Consider the following 16,971-nt stretch of genomic DNA (forward strand, 5'->3'; position numbering starts at 1 on the left):
CAGGTTTTAATGGCATCTATTTAAGGGCTATTGCTATATATTTCTAGTTATAAATGTTACACAAAGTGACACAAGGGTCCACCTGAATACTACAGCTGGTGAAATTCTCTGTGATCCTACCTCCCAGCAGGAACCAACTAAAATAAACTGCATGAAATCATGAAATTATGGTTCTGTACGCTGCATTGAGAGACAAAAGAATTCTAGTTATACCACCTAGACTGATTGAAAAAAAAGGCTTACGTTTCTCTGCCAGCAAAATGTAATTTAGTAAGAGACTAACACATGACAGCTCTTTTGAAAAGGACATAGGGCTCAAATAAAACCATCTGCTACAGCTCTAAAATGAAGAGATTGCTTTCTCATCCAACATAGAGGCAGCTAACCTGCATATAATCTCAAAGCCATGTTCATAGTCCATTTTAGCTTAAATAATGCTTTCTGCCACATGTGCAATGAGGAAAATCACCTGCAGTAGAAGAGTGAGACTGACAGCTAGCACTGGTACCATTGTAATAACTGCTTCAGCTAAATCCACCGGAGCTCATCTGTCAGCATCTTTTCTTTCCATCTCTCTCTCAGCAGTTAACAGATGCAGTTCAAATTTGGCCAAAACTTTTCCACTCACATTCCTGCATGGATATATTCAGCTTAAACAGACTAAAATTATCGTAAGAACTTCTCAGATGACACAGATTCCTTTCAAGTTAAGTGAAAAACATGAAATAAAACTAAAATTCATTGTTTCCTAAAACTAGGAGTATTAATATTGTCACCTCCTTATCAATGTCAGTTAACTGTGACACACTCCTGCCAAAATGCTAGACAACGTTTCTGCAGTAATATTTTGATTTTTTCTTCAAAGTTAATCTATAACTTAAACTATTTACCCAAGACAGCCAAGTCATGACACCATGAAATAGCAGTACTGAATTCCACAAGAAAGTTTAACAAGATGCTGTTCAGTTCAGTTACTAACACTGCAGAGCCTTCTGGTTCACCTTCAGAGCCGCTAGAGGAATGAGTTCCCAAGCTTTGTTCTCATCCATTCCTAAAGAATTTCATTTTACCTAGGAAATTAATACCAACTTCAGAAGAATTTCCTCCAAAAATACAGAAGACTCTTGAAAGGACTCACTTTGATGAACATCCTAGTCTGCTTAAGACTCTTTTCAAGAGCCCCAAAGTCAGAGTTCAAGCTGTCTGGCTTGAAGAAGATGCAGAGACCAGATATTATGTTATGAAGGAGTGTATATTTTTGGACATTCTTACTAGGCAAAAATAATTATTCAGAGATGCCTGTGTGAATGCCTCTTAAATAATGAAGTATGTGGGAACACATCATGGGAAATCATAAACTAGAAACAGAAAGCTGAATATTAATGAATGGTGACCCACAGTGACTACTAAGAATGATGGCCCAACACTGAGGTCATGTTTGCCACAGCAGCAGCTGATGATGACTTAACACCCCATGTCTAGTCAAGTCCCCTCTTTCTGTTACATCTTCTACAAGCATGAAAAGGAATACTTCACTCTTGCTTGCTTTGGACTATGATTCCTTGAGTATTACAGAAGTATACTTTCAGACACAAGAGAAGGAACAGACTCTTAAGAGTCTGGTCAAGGATTTTTTTTTCACTTTTGTTTGTTTTTCCAGTGAGTATATAGTGATACTGTACTGATTCCTGAACGTACATTTGACTGGTCTTTCCCACCTCCAGTTAGGTAGCTAGGTGGACAAGCTGGTGTATGTTTATCTGCAGAACTAGTCGCTATGATTTTGTGAGGAAAAAGACTGAAAAATGGGGATTTAGAGGACATTCAAAAAAAAAAAAAAAATTTCAATCTTCATTCTCAAGAAGGCTTTTCTCCTGTAATGGAAGCCAAAATCTCTCATGAAAAAGATTAACAAGGGATTTGGGGTCCCTAGAAGTTTTACTCCACAAGACAGATCTACTGGTTCAGAAGACGTTTCCCATTTGCCAGTGACTGATGGACTTGTGTCCGACCCAATCTGCAAACTGGCTAAAATGACTGCATTAACAGTTCAGAGTGGTGCAGAACAACAAAGAGCATACTGTTTGCTACATACTATTCAGACAAAATAACAAAAAATAGGATTTTAAACAGCAACTTAAAAAACATAATACCCTAATATGTAATTGAATGGAAAAAATGTCATTGAATTCTTCCTTCTGTAATTTCAAATTAAATCTCTTTAATAACTTAAAACAAAATATTTGTTTTTTTCAAACATGCAAAATGCAATACAGTGTTTTGCCACCAAAAGGATATTTGTAGGAGGATATAATAACAGATGGTCATTTTACGTTACTTTCTGATACATCTCAAAACACTGTACATTCATTCAGCTCAGTAAAATGTCTATCTTTATTATGTGCACTACACTGGTTTTAGTTCAGTTTTATCAACTTCAGAAATTATTCCCAAATTTCTATTTTTAGAAACCAATACAGAGGAAGACTACAAATGAAGGGGGATGACATTCTGAAGTAACTAAGCAGACTGACACAATTCACTCTTAATTATCTTCTCATTATCCGCAACACTGAATCAACAAAAATAAAGGCAAGGAGTAGCATCATAATCTCACCAAGGCTCCAACAACCAAACTGAACAAGCATAAAGCAGTCCACTTGAGATTTGAGACCTTTTCAGAGATTGAGATCCCTGCATGATGTGCTTTCTATATCTAAAATTCTTCAGGAAAGGAAGGAAGAAAGAAAGAAAACAAACAAACAAGCAAGCAACAATAACAAAAACAACAAAGCGTCATTTAACAGACTGGTAGTCATGGAAAATTCAGTTTTGTACCTGACAAGGCTTATAAGAATTTAAACTGAACTACATTAAACAGCAAGTCTATCAACACAAGAGGTAACCTATACTGGGAAAACAAACCAAAACCAAACCAGCTTGCCCTTTCAAAGGAAAACTGTAGACAAAGACCCACAGTAAGGGTTTACAGTAATCAACCGTATTGAGTTATCTTTTATAGCCACCATGACTTAAGCCACGTGAAAAGGGAAGAGGTCTTCTGACTAGTCATGGAATCCAATGGGTAGATGCATTTCCTTCCATCAAGGAGATTTCCTTCCATCCACTCTATGCATGACTCTTCAAGGATGCACAGCTCTACTCACATAACTGCATGGCAGGCACAGTGCTCAGAGCTAGGCTATAGATACATGGACAAAGGGGGGCAGATGAATGAATATGTAAGCATAAAAATTTAATTGGACCTATGGCTGACTCAAAATCTTGGTTGCCTTATGCTTGCATGATGAAGCATGGTCTCTGCCTCATTTCCCTATTCCATCCAAGCACAGGTCATATAAAACGTGACTACACATAACCTTCAGAAGTCCAATTTTGTTCATGGCAAAACTCTCCTGTTTAAAATGAACACTATCCTTAGAGATCAAGCATAGAAAGAATGCTCTTATCTCAGTAAGCAAAGTAAACAAAGTACAAGGAAGAAAGCTTCAGCTCTCCAAAACTAAGTTATTCTTCTAACAAAGATTACTGCTGGCATGTATAGGACCTGTATACAAAAGACGAAGCATTTAATATCACAAAAGCCTGCTTTGTTCAACAGATGTGACCTACATACTTCTACTCTAATAGAATACCAGGTAGGTAAAAAATACAATTCCAAATCTTCCAGATTTTTATGTATTTCACATTTTTAGGGTGCATTTTTTTTTCAAATTTACACACTATACAAATACCTAAACTTGGTATCATTTAATACATTATTTAAGAATTCCTTTGTTCCTTTAAAAAGCTAAAACAAAATCGATTTGAGCTCAGGAGTAGTTGGGGAAAACAGCACATTGAAACACACAACCAATTATTAACTGTTGTGCACTTCTACAGGTATAGAGAATTTTCATCATTTTAGTTCATTAATTTAGATCTGTTGAATGATAAATTTATCCAATATTGAGAAATTAATTTGGAATCAAAAAGAGCACTGAAACTCTTGTTTTTTCCTTCTTCTAGTTTATTAATCATTAAAACCTTGGGGAAAATTATGAACACATGCAATTAATTCAGTAACTAAAAATAGTACCGCCTTTGTTGAATAAACTTCATGACTCTGAAGGGATTGTTGTTGTTGGTATAATGACACTAACAATTTAACAAAATGTAGAAAAGTGAGAGGTTTGTATACTTTTAATCTTATTCCACTTTCCATCAAAATGCAGCTGGACATATTGGGAATAAAAACCCTTAAAAAAAACAGAAGGCATGATTCACCACTTTCACAATCAAAATATACAAAGAACTGTAATCAATGTACAATAGGCTATACAATGCCATCATAATGATCACCAATGATGAGAGATAGAAGGCATTCTAGCTAGAGATGATTATACTGAACAAGAATAATACTTTTTCAGAAAAACAGAAACATAAAACCAGATTAAAACCGATTGCTCACATCAGGCTGCCCAACTTTGCTGATGAAATAAATTATCTTTCCATTATCAGTTAAGTCATAAAAACAAAGGACTAGAAACAACTTCCTAAATCAGGAGCCCAGCTCAACTATCACTGACAAAACATACATAATCACTTAACAATTACAGACCCAGTCTTACAGCACCTGGCTACTTTGCCCCCAAAATTTCTACTGGAAAAATAATGTTGATTTTAGCTCTCCGATGGTGTCAGGCCTTCTTGTAGTTTTCCACATAAACATTTACATTGTAAAACCAATCCACCCATTCACATCCCAGCACTAACTTACAGGTCTTCCTTCCCACCTCTCCATCCCCTTCCCTGCTCACCTGGATTCAGAGAAAACAACTATATTTTTATTCATATTTTTGCACTGCCACATAGTTAGGCTGACCACTGTTAGTGTAACCTAGCAGTCCTTCTCCAAGTCTGCTCCAGAATGATCTTACCCTTCTGAAAACGTGGAGCACCAGAACTGCAAGCAGTTTCCCAGACAATGTCTCAGCAGGCCCCTGTGTTGCTCATTTGTGCAAGACCTGACCTGTGCCCAGTACTTCTGAGTAACCTCATGTTGGCAGTTCAGAGATCCCACCATCACCCAACTCCACCCTCCAGAACTTTCAAATTACATGCTTCCCCCTTACAGGAAATGATATTCTGTCCAAGTAACATCTCACATACGCAAACCTCAATTTTTCTGCTTTTAAATCTCACTCTTTGAAATTATGATTTCAATTCCCAAGGTCCTTCAACTATTCTTGCATAATCTTCCTGTGCACTAATTAAATTTCTCAAAACTCACCAAATCATCACCCTAATTTTAAAATTTGCCTAAGCAGATAAGATCTACTTCCCGTCTACAAAAATCACTTCTCTTATCAAAACCACCAGGTTAGCATGACACAACTGGGAAAGCTCATTTTGCACTTCAACATCTCCACCATCCCTTGGGATTTCTTCTGAAGTTTCACCTACAACATGAGTTAGACCAACAGTCTCTGTAATTCAGAACTGGACTCAACACCATACTTGGCTATCTATACTCAGATGGTGTCACCTCCTTTTCAGAAGATTGCCTTAGAAATCTGAAGGTAAGCATGAACTTCTGAGTAGGCTTTTCTAGAATCCTGCAATAGGGATGACCAAATTGACTTTATTAAAATATGCAAACTGTATTCATCATACTCTTGGTAATTTCTAATTCCAAATTACCCCTCTCCCTTTTTTTTTTTTTGTTGTTTTTGGTTTTTTTTTTAAATCTTCCTGGGTTAAAAATCGCTGCCCTAATTGGAAGCCAGTAACTTACACTTTGCTATGGTGAGTACAAAGCAGCATTGAATAAATACCTGTGCTGTGGGATTTTTGCTACCATCCCCTGAAGTTGATTTTGAAGCCATACATTCCATCAAATCAGTCTTAGATCATCCTTAAACTTTTACCTTGGTACCAAAAGGTGCAACCACTGGGTTTTCTGCTTGCATGTTTCTACTGTTTGTTTTAATGCATATAAAGTCCAAGCCTTTCCAGGTTTCAGCTAAGAAAAAGATTCACTTCTGATTGACAATGTGTCAGTCTTCTCTCAGTTGTTCCTGCTGTATCTTGCAGGCTCCCTGCTTATTCCTGGCAGCCTTTTTGGGGATGCGTTCATGCAACCAGATCACATCCTTGAGTTTTCCTGATGTTTTAAAGATTCCAATAGTGTTTACATTTTCCATTAAGATAGATCCTCTCTGTATTCATCACAACAACCTTGTTTAGCCAAATTTTCAAACTATTTCCTTCTGAAATCTGAAGCGGTATTCCAGATTTTTTAATTTTAGAAAATACCTTTATGTAGGATTTTTTTCTCTTGCTGTATATGCATGTAAATTTTATTATTAAAAAAGGCCTAGTTGTAAAAAAATCTAACATTTATGGTATATACACTGCCAGCACACCCATTTCTTCTGCTTCTCCCAGATTTTGTGTTGTCAGATTCAGCAATTCCCATCTTCGATACAGCTAAACTGAGTTTCTATTCTCACAAACAAAAGATCTCCCTGCATCCTACGACTTCATATTAAACATTATACACATCACTAAACAAAATCATGAGACTCCAATCCTCTTAGTATGCTAATTCCGCCTTTGGAAGAACTTAAGGTAGATGCATATAGCAGTTCCACAAAATTAATATTTTAAGCAATGTATGGACTGCACACTTCAGTACACAACTTGGTTTGAAAGCATGAGTCTCTCTGTTTCTACAATAAGGTCCAAAGGTTATTTGGATCTTCAGTGTGGACAGCCTCCCAAGTTGAGTATGTCTCTCCAGTCATTTCCTTGTATGGAAATTTCTGAAATGCACATTACTGTTAAACATACATGAGTTAATTCCATTTTGCCCATGACAAATTTTTCTCTTCCAGATTAGGACGTTTTCTTGTTCCCCTTGAAAAGAACATCAAGTATTTCAAATGTATTTCATGGCTTCATTGTGAGAGAAGAAAACATCACAAAGATTAATATTTGGGGCAGGGCATCTGATACAAAAAAGGAACCACTGAAGGTGAAATACCAGAAAACCACAGTATGAGAGTAAGCATGTGTCAGGGTATTCCACTATCAATTGCCACAATTAAGCAAACACAGCTATCAGTTAAGAATGAAAAGTTTAAGGCCTTGAACACAAATTTACTTCTGTGAAGACAGCTTCTCCTTTAATCTGGCAGCTTTCCAACTACTATGAAAACCTAAGTCTTATTCAGCAGTTAGTTGATATTTTTAGAGTCACAATGTTCAAAATCTGCTCTGGGACACTCAGCAAAAATCCGGGTTTTATTTTTATTGAGCAAGTCAATTCTCCATTACTTTGAAAAGCAGAAAGTTATCACAAAAAAAGTTGAGTAATATATGATCTAGTGGATACGAAGGTGTGACACCTAATTGCATAGTGTCAACACTGCAAAGCCACTTGGGTTTTGCAATGTAATTTCCAGGGCTCCAGACTGATCAGCTGACATGTGGCGCTGAATTTAGAGTGACTGTGTGTGAGAATTCCGCTCACCAAACCCAGACCACACCACAATGGTACCTGCTGCAGTCATTGGGACCTTCTAATTCTACTGGGCTAATGAGCGCTGCCATCCTGTGCAGGATAAGTGCTACTGAGACCTGTTAAATACCTACAGAGACCCATGGGCCTTGGAGAGCCACTCACAGGCTGTTGATCTCTGTGGCTTGACTTCCAGGAACAGGGTGCAAAATTTTGAAGGTTTACCTAGCAACATTTCTGATCCAGCATGGCTACAGCAAGTGTACTATTATACCTGGAAGCTCTGGGTTCACAAACCTGGCATTTATATCTGTGCCTAGGTAGCATGCTCCCAGACAGCCGGTGGCACACTGCATGTCATACTGTGAAGAAGTGAGCTTTGTATTTACAGACTCATTTCTGCAGACTAGGATTAAAAGAATTAGCTAGTGATGAGTGCTGAATAACCATAATTTCTTTCCTGGTAAGAACACATTATTTACAAACCACAGTTTGGTTTCTAAATGGTGACAGATGTCAACAGATTAGTTTTGATTGGTTTTAGTTAGTACTGCAGCCTAAGCACCTACATTAAAATGTTTAGGTTTTTCCAATCATGAAGCCTTTCTAAAAAATGTTGGTATTCCACTAATCCAGCTAACCAACCTTCACAGAGTCTATCAGAACTCCAGAATATGCGATGTACCCCAAAACACCAGAGATTAAAAGGCACAGGATACAACAATATCCATTTTGCTATACATTTAATCTGTTCACAACCAAGTGGTTACTGTTACAGAAAACATCTCCAAAAGGAGATATTTAATACTTAAACAAAATTAAACTTCATACATCTACAGAATGAGTTTCAAGTTTGTAGCATGAATGCCATTTATCCTGCAATGACAGGTCAAGCCAATTAGATGAGTGTTAATTTTTGAAATTCAGAAGTGCATCTACAACTGATCTTTGAGCTTAATGCCTGGTGGTGAGAGTGTAGGAAAGAAGAATGAAGCTAAACCTCATTCACACAGAAGACTCGAGCTGTTCAAGGAATGGGACACCTAAATTATTATTCCAATTTAGACTATCTCAAGATGGAATATGAATAGAATATTCTACAATGAATTTTAGATTATTCAAAAAACATGATGGAACTGCTATTGTACTGTTCTTAGCCACCACTCTTATGAGCAAAATACAAGATATATTCTTCCAGAAAACAAAACATGTAGCATGGGTAAAACTGGATTCAGGTTGTGCAAAACAAGTGGCATATAAGGACCGGTGTTTGTTATTAATTTCTATTTGATTTTGGAGAATAAAATCCACTGTGAACAGCTACTCCTCAATTTAACACTAGCAGCAGTAAAAGTTAAATCTTTATAAACACCAACATCTGTGTCATCATTTATTGTCTGCACACATGCAACACTAAATAAGGATCATCCAATACACAACGTTGTATTAGAGTTTCAAAACCCAAGTTTGTAATGTTTTATGACCTATTGGGAAGTATACAGCCTTCAAAGCAGCAATATCAAACACGGAAAGCTGATTAAGAGGTTTACTACCACTTTTTGATGAAAACATTCCATCAAAATCATTGATTCTTCCATTGACCCAACACCAACTGGTCAGGTTAATCCCTATTTACAAATGGCTTGTAAAGAAAACAATTATTGCTTGAGTGTAGACACCCACACCTTCTGGGTGTTTTTCATGACCTCTTCTGTCTAACAGCAGAAGACAGTCTGAGCAGAGTCATCATCAGACAGTCTAAGGAGACCAAGTAAGGGAGGAACTCTTGTTGTAAGTCCATATTCACACAGCTGGAAAAGAGCAGAAGAGTTCCTGAGAGAACATGTATGTCAGTTTCAACCATGGGTGAGTGTTTCCATGGATGAGAGCCTAGCTTCAGAAAAATAACAGTTGGAGAGACCGTCTCACCATTTGAAAGGATTGATATTACACACTGTATCATGATACTCTGTATGCTATCCATGCTGCAGAAGTCTCAAATTGTGGTCCCTTTCAATACCCATCAACTATTTTCAAGCTTTAGGATTTAATTTCCAGTTCAAAAATAGTCCAAACATACATTAGTGGCTATGGACTTCAGAAACAAATCAGGCAGAGAAACACTTAAGCATAACTGAAGAACAATCAAGAAGTTCAAAATGTAAAAAACAGATTAAGTATGAACACCCATTTTTCTTCCACTGTAATCTCCAATTCTCTAAATTTTGCAACTGTCCACACCTCAAAAATGGTGACATGAAGGAAACTGGGATAATATCAGGCTGATAAGTTGCTGTGGATATATCCCTTCTAATGAGATGCAAATATTATTTTACTTGCCTGAAAACACCTTAAGCCATTGTTTAGGCACTACAGATTTATATGGGAGGCAGTGTGGAAAGAGAGAGAACTCAATGCATTTAAATATTAACATTAAAGCAAGATGATGACCATTAATACTGTTGACTATCTCAAGTCTTGAGCAAAATTTTCTAGTTGTGTATCTTTAGCACAGGATCCATTTTTTTTCCATTAATAAAAGACACTTCTTAAGAAACGCCAGTCAATGTTTAAACCCTATTACATTAACAACTATGCCTGAACATACGCTAAATCCATAGAGAATTAACTATTGTGTCAAGTGTTGGCAATGCTTTTCCCTACTGAAGATATTGCCAAACAATTTAAACAGGAACTGTGGAGAGAAAAAAACCAAACCAACCACACAACAAAACAACTATTACCTTCTTCAGATGAAGATAATGACTCAACTGACGAAGTCACAAAAAAAGCACTGCAAATATTCACTTATATTGAAACATTTAGGAGCATAAAGTTTATTTCCAATAGGTTTTACATTGTTACAACTATTGCTTTCAAGTCCAGGTTGAATTGAAATTTTAGAATTACCGCATCAGTTACCTTTTTCTTTCATTGTGGTATCTAGAGTAGTAGCATAAACCCAATTTTAAAAATAAATACTTTTCACTGTGATTTTTTTGCAATATAGCAAAGCTCAACAACTCATTATGTATCAGGCTATATCAATAAACACTGACCCTTTTTGTAAGATTCTAAGATACATTCCCTTGATCTCTCCTCCTGCATTTTCAGATGTGTTTAAAGAACCTCCATTCATCCCACCACCATGGGAAGAGACAAAGCACAGGAACTATGCATTTCAGAAACCTCATTTCAGTATTAGTCACTGATTTACTACACATGGATATTGGCAAGTAACTTCACTTTGGCCATATGTAACACAGTAACATTTGCTTATGTCCAAAGGATAAGAATTAAAGGTCAAGTAGTGATTTAAAAGAGATATATGCATTGACTTTATGTTATTTTTTTTCATGGGGGAGGGGAGTGCTTTCTTAATAGCTAATGCCTTGCTACCATGCCATTCAAGTTCAATGGAGAAAGTATCTTCTTATTTTTCTTTCCTGAAGTTGTTTTCAAACCTGAAAGAAGCTCAATTAATTTGTCTTCTGAAATATATTTATTAAAGACATCTAACATACTATTGCCATTTAAAGTGATGTTAAAACATGCAACTAAAAAGACTCTGAGTTCAAGACAACTGGTTCAAGTTTAGCCAGTGTCTTCTATTTCACCATATTATATTCCAATGAAAGCTATTTTGGGAAGCGAGAAGGAGAAAGCTGGAGCAAAACTGTTTTGGCCATACAATTATGGGAATACTGTTATTATTCAGGCATCAGGAAATAGGAAGCATCACAAAAATTACTTCCTTACCTACATTTGTTAGAAATAAAGGAAAGATCTTCTTGATCTCTGGTATAAATGTTTATGATGCCAAAATATTGGATGGCTTGAACCCAGGATATGAAAGTAGTTCCGCCTTTTGAAGTCTGAGTTTTGTTTCTTTTTTTTTAAATACTGATATCCTTTACAAGTCTAGAGATCAGCAATACAGTGTCTTACTCCACTAGCCTTTTGCCTGCTCCCATAACAGATACACATACTTATTACTCAGAACTGGGCTATACAGTTGTTTTGCATCTTTTTCAGTTCCTTTCTTTTCCTAATGTTGGCAACACCTCAGGAGTTATTTTGAGAAGATATTGGGAACCCTTAACAGCCAAATCAATTCCAATATTCTCCAGATGTCCTTAAAATTAACCTTTGCCACAAAATTTGATGTGGGAAAAAAGTTTGTACTATGAACTCTGTAAGTAAAAGTTAGAAAAATATGAAGCATAATATTACAGTACCACCGGTCAACACTAAACAAATCAAAGCATTTGATGAAAACACTATGAAGCGCACAGAAGTCATTTAAACCCTCTCTGTACACAAAACATTGCATACCATGTGCAAAAAAATAAATTAAAAAAACTAAACAGGAAACCCCTCTCATGTTTAAATACAAACTTCTTTATAGAACAACAGAAACTACAAATTTTATCCAGGTAAATCAAGAAAGAAAACAACTTGCTTTTTTCTTGTAACACACAAGTGTTCTCAAGCAATATGTTTTCTTTGACCTATCCAAGGGATTTATTATTATTATTATTATTGGAATGTCCATCATAAACCACACAGCTTCACATTCTGTTGACATTACATATATGTGATCAGATATCTATCTGATATATTCCCTTTAAGGAAACCATGTGTTGTTACATTCAACCATACGCTTTACATTATCACCTCTCCAAAACATGAATACAAGCTATAAAAATGGATCTACTAGTAAGGAAAAACCATGTTTTTTAAAAAAGGAAAATGCAGGTTTATCCTATGATATCTGAAGTTTTTCTTCCCTGTTTTTCCTTTTTATTTCTCATCAATTCAGTATCAATACTGACCAAGTACAAATACTGGCATTGGTGTTTACCTAACAGCTACCAATCCCCAAATTTGCTTAAAAAAAAAAAATCATCAAATTCTTAAGGTTTCAGTTCTAAACACACAGGAGTTTGCTGCAGAACAAAACATTTGCAGCATCCTAGAAAGAAAGGACATAAAAGATGACGATGGCATAAGAAACTGAGCATGCTGCTTTCATTCGTATAGTAGTGATGTCAATGCCTGCAATGGTAGTTGCTCTGACCTGTAGAGGCTCTAAGCTGGAGTGTTTTCACAGAAATCTCCTTCATGAAAAAAAAACCACAACTCTGGCAAATTACTAAAATATCCACAACAAGATGGCTTAGTAGGATAGCCAATTCAAGGAATTGATAGTGGAAAAGGCTGGAAGGAGGTAAGGAAGGGACAGGTGTCCTAAAGAAGAGAAAAACATCTATCCATCAGGATCACAAGCAGCCTCCAGCACAAGCATATTTGTGAAACGATCCAAGTCAGACTGCAGTGTGAAAGACAAACAGATTCCCTGCACTGGTGAGAAAAACAACAGGATTATACCTACAGCCTAAGCTCACATTTTACAGCAGTGGGAAATGGTTCTGAAAATACTGACAAAACAAACAAACAAACAAACAAATAAAAAACCACAACATTTAATCAAGTCACTTCCCTAAGACTTGCATACTGATAACTATAAATAGCTGGAGTAGCACATTGTTTAACAAGCTGCAGCAAGATGGTCCACGTTTGAAAACAGAACATTCTTATATTCCCCCCCCCCCAAGCCCTCCATTATTACTGCAGCAGTCCTCCAGTTCAGCAATCAATTTTCTACACACTACATCACCGTACAAACACCAGTTTTAATATCCATACGTCACGTACTAAAATGTTGAGAAGAAGCAGGGAAACAAAGACAAAATCCTGCCCCATAGCATGCAACTATATTCCAAATTGTGTAAAACCAGCTCTAGGTTGTTTTGTTGGGGTTTTTTGGGGGGTGGGGGGGTGTTGGTAACCTTTTCTCATTTGCCAGACTGAAGAAATAGGGTATCTTATTTCCCTGGCCTGCTAGAAAATGGTGCCTGTATTTCGGGTAAAATAAAGCTGTTGACGTGTGCAATTGTGGTCATTATTAGGGCGATCACGTTGTTTTCATTCATTCATTCAGGATTTGCTAGAGGATGTCAGCTTCTGCAGCAGCAGCTGGCTTGACCTGGAGGAGGGGGAACAAATTCCTCACAGCGCATACAGATTACAGGGTGCATTTCTTGATGGGCCATTTATGATTTTATACATTACACTTATTACACTGAATCAAGCCATGGATGCTGCTAACGTGGTCCACCATGAGGAAAGCACAAACAAGTTTAATGAAGGAAAAGTCACTCAGGATTAATTTATAGCCTGATTTGTTAAGGCTAAAACAGTCCTCTAGATGAAGACAACTGAAGCCACTTTCTAAAATTAAATTTTCCTTTCCAAAAGAAAAAAAAAAACGTACACAATGATGAAATACTTCACAGCTTTGCAGTATTTTTGCTTGCTTGCAGGTAACTGCCCTCATGCCCCCCTCTTCAATACACCTTAAGCATAGACCTTTACACACTGCACCACTACAATGTTTTCCTCCAGGTTCCCATAACTGAATAATTTACAGTATCTAGCACAATCACTCTTCTTATGCATCAACTTTTTGGTTTGCCTAGTTTCCCATGAGCATTTTGCAAGCATTAAAGGAGGAAAAGAGGGAAATCTACATTTAGTATTGTATACAGTGTGAAAATCTTTAAAATTTTAAATAGAGCTTGAATGAGGAAAACCCACTGAAGCTCAGTTCCATTCTCAAGTATGCAAAAACTTCTGCATAAATAGATAATCTTTTTGAGACCTAAGCTATGAAGGATCTCTGTTCAGATTATAACACAACCCATTTGGTCATCTGCATAAGCACAAATACCGTGCAAGGTAAATTAACTCCACATGTAACTGGCAGTGACATTTTGCTCGTTTGCAAAATGCTGCTTATGTCCTAGGACTGTCACTGAAGTTACACATACTACAGATTGTAAGGTTTTACTAGACATTAAAACTGAAAGGGGTGGGGGTGGGGAGGAGGTAACAGATTCCGTTGCTACAAAACACGTTGGCCACAAACACAGATCACAATTTGCCACACAAATGAAACACAGGAAGACTTCAGGAAGGGGCAGAACAAGCAAGGGGTACGGAACCACATAAACATGCCCAGAAAGAGATGATGTGTGATACCTCATTGCTACAGCAGGGTAACCTAAGAAGTACATTTAGTCCGATTCATTCAACTGCTAAAGTGATGGGGGGGGAAGGAGGGAGGGGGCGAAGTAAGATGGCCACTGCCACTTTAACATATTCAATAATTTAACAGACAACCTGACGCAGGTTACGTTGGACTTGTTGGGAATCAATTTTACATTTTTAACTTTACAGGCCTATTTTCAACACTGGGGTCTGTCAGGTTTTGTTTGGTGGTTTGGTTTCTCTTTACAGACTCTTAAGATTCAATATTAAGCATCACAAGGAGACAGACTGTTATTTGTTTTTAAGGATCTCACGACGGGCATTGTTTTTATGGTTTGGAGCCTGTGCTTGAAAACATCATGTACTTTAACCTAAGATGTTATAAAAACTCAACTCCTTAATAAACTCAGCTCTGCAGAAAGGAAGAGCGTTTGAGGCTCGGTTTTAGCACACACTTCAGAACTGGGTTGTGACACCCCAGATATAAATCTAACCCATTAACAACCCGCACTAAATAATTACACCTGCAGACAGGGAAGCAGGTTAATTTTAGACTCGTTGCTCTATTACACAGCTCCACTTCCAGACCCCGGGCGCAAAGGCAGGAAGGAGCAGGGGAAGGAGCAGGGGCCCCTGGATGTTCCCTCTCGCAGAGAGACCACGGGGACCGCGGCGGCCCCGGGGGGCTGTCGGGGGGTCTCACCCCGCTCCGCTGGGCATGGGATCCCTCCCTTGAGCGCCTAGGGTGGACGGGGATGTTTTTCCCAAGCTGGATCTCCACCTCGCCCCAGGAGGAAGATGACTTCCAAGGAGTCGCTCCCTCCCCGTGGGACCAGGGGCTTTCCCTCCTGGCAGGGCAAACCCGGTCACGGCACCTGCCCCACTCCCCGGGGTAGGGATTAGGGCTCACCCTCCCCCCCCTATTCGCTAAGACTCGAAGCGGGGCTGTTCCCGTCGGGCCAAGCCGGGTGTCCGTCCGGCTCCCACGCGCGCTTGCCCGGGGGGAAGGACAGGGCGTACCCCCCACCCCAGGGAACTGAGGAGGGGGTGCCAGGAGGCAGCATGGCCCCGGCCCGGCCGGCACCCCCGGGGGGCAGGGAAGCGGGACGGGCTTTGTCCCGGTGCTTTACCTCTGTACACTGGGGAGCTGGGGCTCCGTCTCTCAGGTGAGCTGCTCCTCCTGCTGCTGCTGCCGCCGCTCTCCGGAGAGCGCCGCTGCCTGCCCTTCACCCTGCCCGGCTCCGCCACGCTGCCTCCCGCCGTCAACGGCGGCGTCGCGCTAGGGGGCGGCGGGCTGCCTCCGCCGCGACCCCCGCCGCTGCCCCCCGGCCCGGTATTGCTGCCCACCGAGGCGGAGGGGGACCGTGTTGGGCTGTGCTGGTTGCCCCGCAGGAGCTGGTACGGGACGGTCGCTCGGATGGGCTGCAGCAATCGGCTGGTCCCCGCCGCACCTCCCCCGGCACCGTTACCGGGGCCCCCGGCCATGCCGCCACCGGCAGTAGGGGACCCGGCGGCGCCGCGCCTCATCCTCTGCGGCGGAGGCTGGTGGTGGGACGGGGGGGTCTGCGAGGAGCTGGACGAGGAGGACATGCCGGGGATGCTCGGGACTCGAAGGGTCACTCGCTCCGGCTGCTACTGGGGGGGCGAGCTCAGCCCCCGGCGCCCCGCATGCACCGGCCGCGGGGGAAGAGGAGGAGGAGGGGGGGGGGAGGAAGAAGGGAGGGGGCGGGGCGGGACAAGCGCTTCACGGCCCGAGGGAGTCTCCGCGCCGCCTGCCCAGCTGCCCCCGGCGCTTCCTATCGGCGACGGAGGCTGCTCCCACGCCAGGCTCTGGCCATCGCTGCCCGCCCCAGCGTCGTGGGCACCGGGGGCGCTGCCGAGCCCCGCGGCCGCTCACATCGTACAACGCTGCCGGCTCAGGGCGGTCAGCGGCGGAACGCGACGAGGGCACACGGGACCGGTGGGGGTCGGGCGGGCAATGGCGGAGGCGCTCGCAACCAGCTCCAGCTCTTGCACCCGCCAGCGCCCGAGAGCCACGTCCAACACCATCCGCCCCCCGCGCCGCCCTGCCTCCGAATGGCAACGCGCAGCCCCGGCAGCCGGCCGCGACAGGCAGGGACGACAGGCACGTGCGTCTATTGGGCGCCACTACGGCGACAGCTCAGTCTCCATTGGCCGGTGGTCCTGTCGCTCTGCGCTCTGAACCAATAAGAAAGCGGCTCCTCGCGGCGGGGCGGGGCGGCTGTGGGCGGGGTGGTCCCGCCGGCGGAGGAGGCGGGCCATGGGAAGTGGGATGTGGCAGGCGCAGGAGGGGTGTGCTGCCCGCCGGGGCG

The 16,971-nt window shown here is 40.7% G+C and overlaps 1 protein-coding gene across 5 annotated transcripts in view; it reads right to left on the reverse strand.

Moving 5' to 3' along the window:
* GLCCI1 (glucocorticoid induced 1) overlaps positions 1 to 16,765 on the reverse strand; it is a 56,580-nt gene extending 39,815 nt beyond the window's left edge. For 2 of the 5 annotated variants that reach the window (XM_061469271.1, XM_061469270.1), the window contains exon 1: positions 15,769 to 16,765. In XM_061469271.1, coding sequence (XP_061325255.1) covers positions 15,769 to 16,228 — 460 coding nt within the window. In that variant the 5' untranslated portion in view covers positions 16,229 to 16,765. The remainder of the gene's footprint in view (positions 1 to 15,768) is intronic. The other 3 variants (XM_061469268.1, XM_061469269.1, XM_061469272.1) reach the window with 3 other exon arrangements.
* Between the last annotated feature and the right edge of the window lie 206 nt (positions 16,766 to 16,971).

The sequence above is a fragment of the Pezoporus flaviventris genome, unplaced genomic scaffold, assembly GCF_033815535.1.
Source record: "Pezoporus flaviventris isolate CSIRO_AGI_PZ_B2104156 unplaced genomic scaffold, CSIRO_AGI_Pfla_v1 ptg000055l, whole genome shotgun sequence".
Taxonomy (NCBI): Eukaryota; Metazoa; Chordata; class Aves; order Psittaciformes; family Psittacidae; genus Pezoporus; species Pezoporus flaviventris.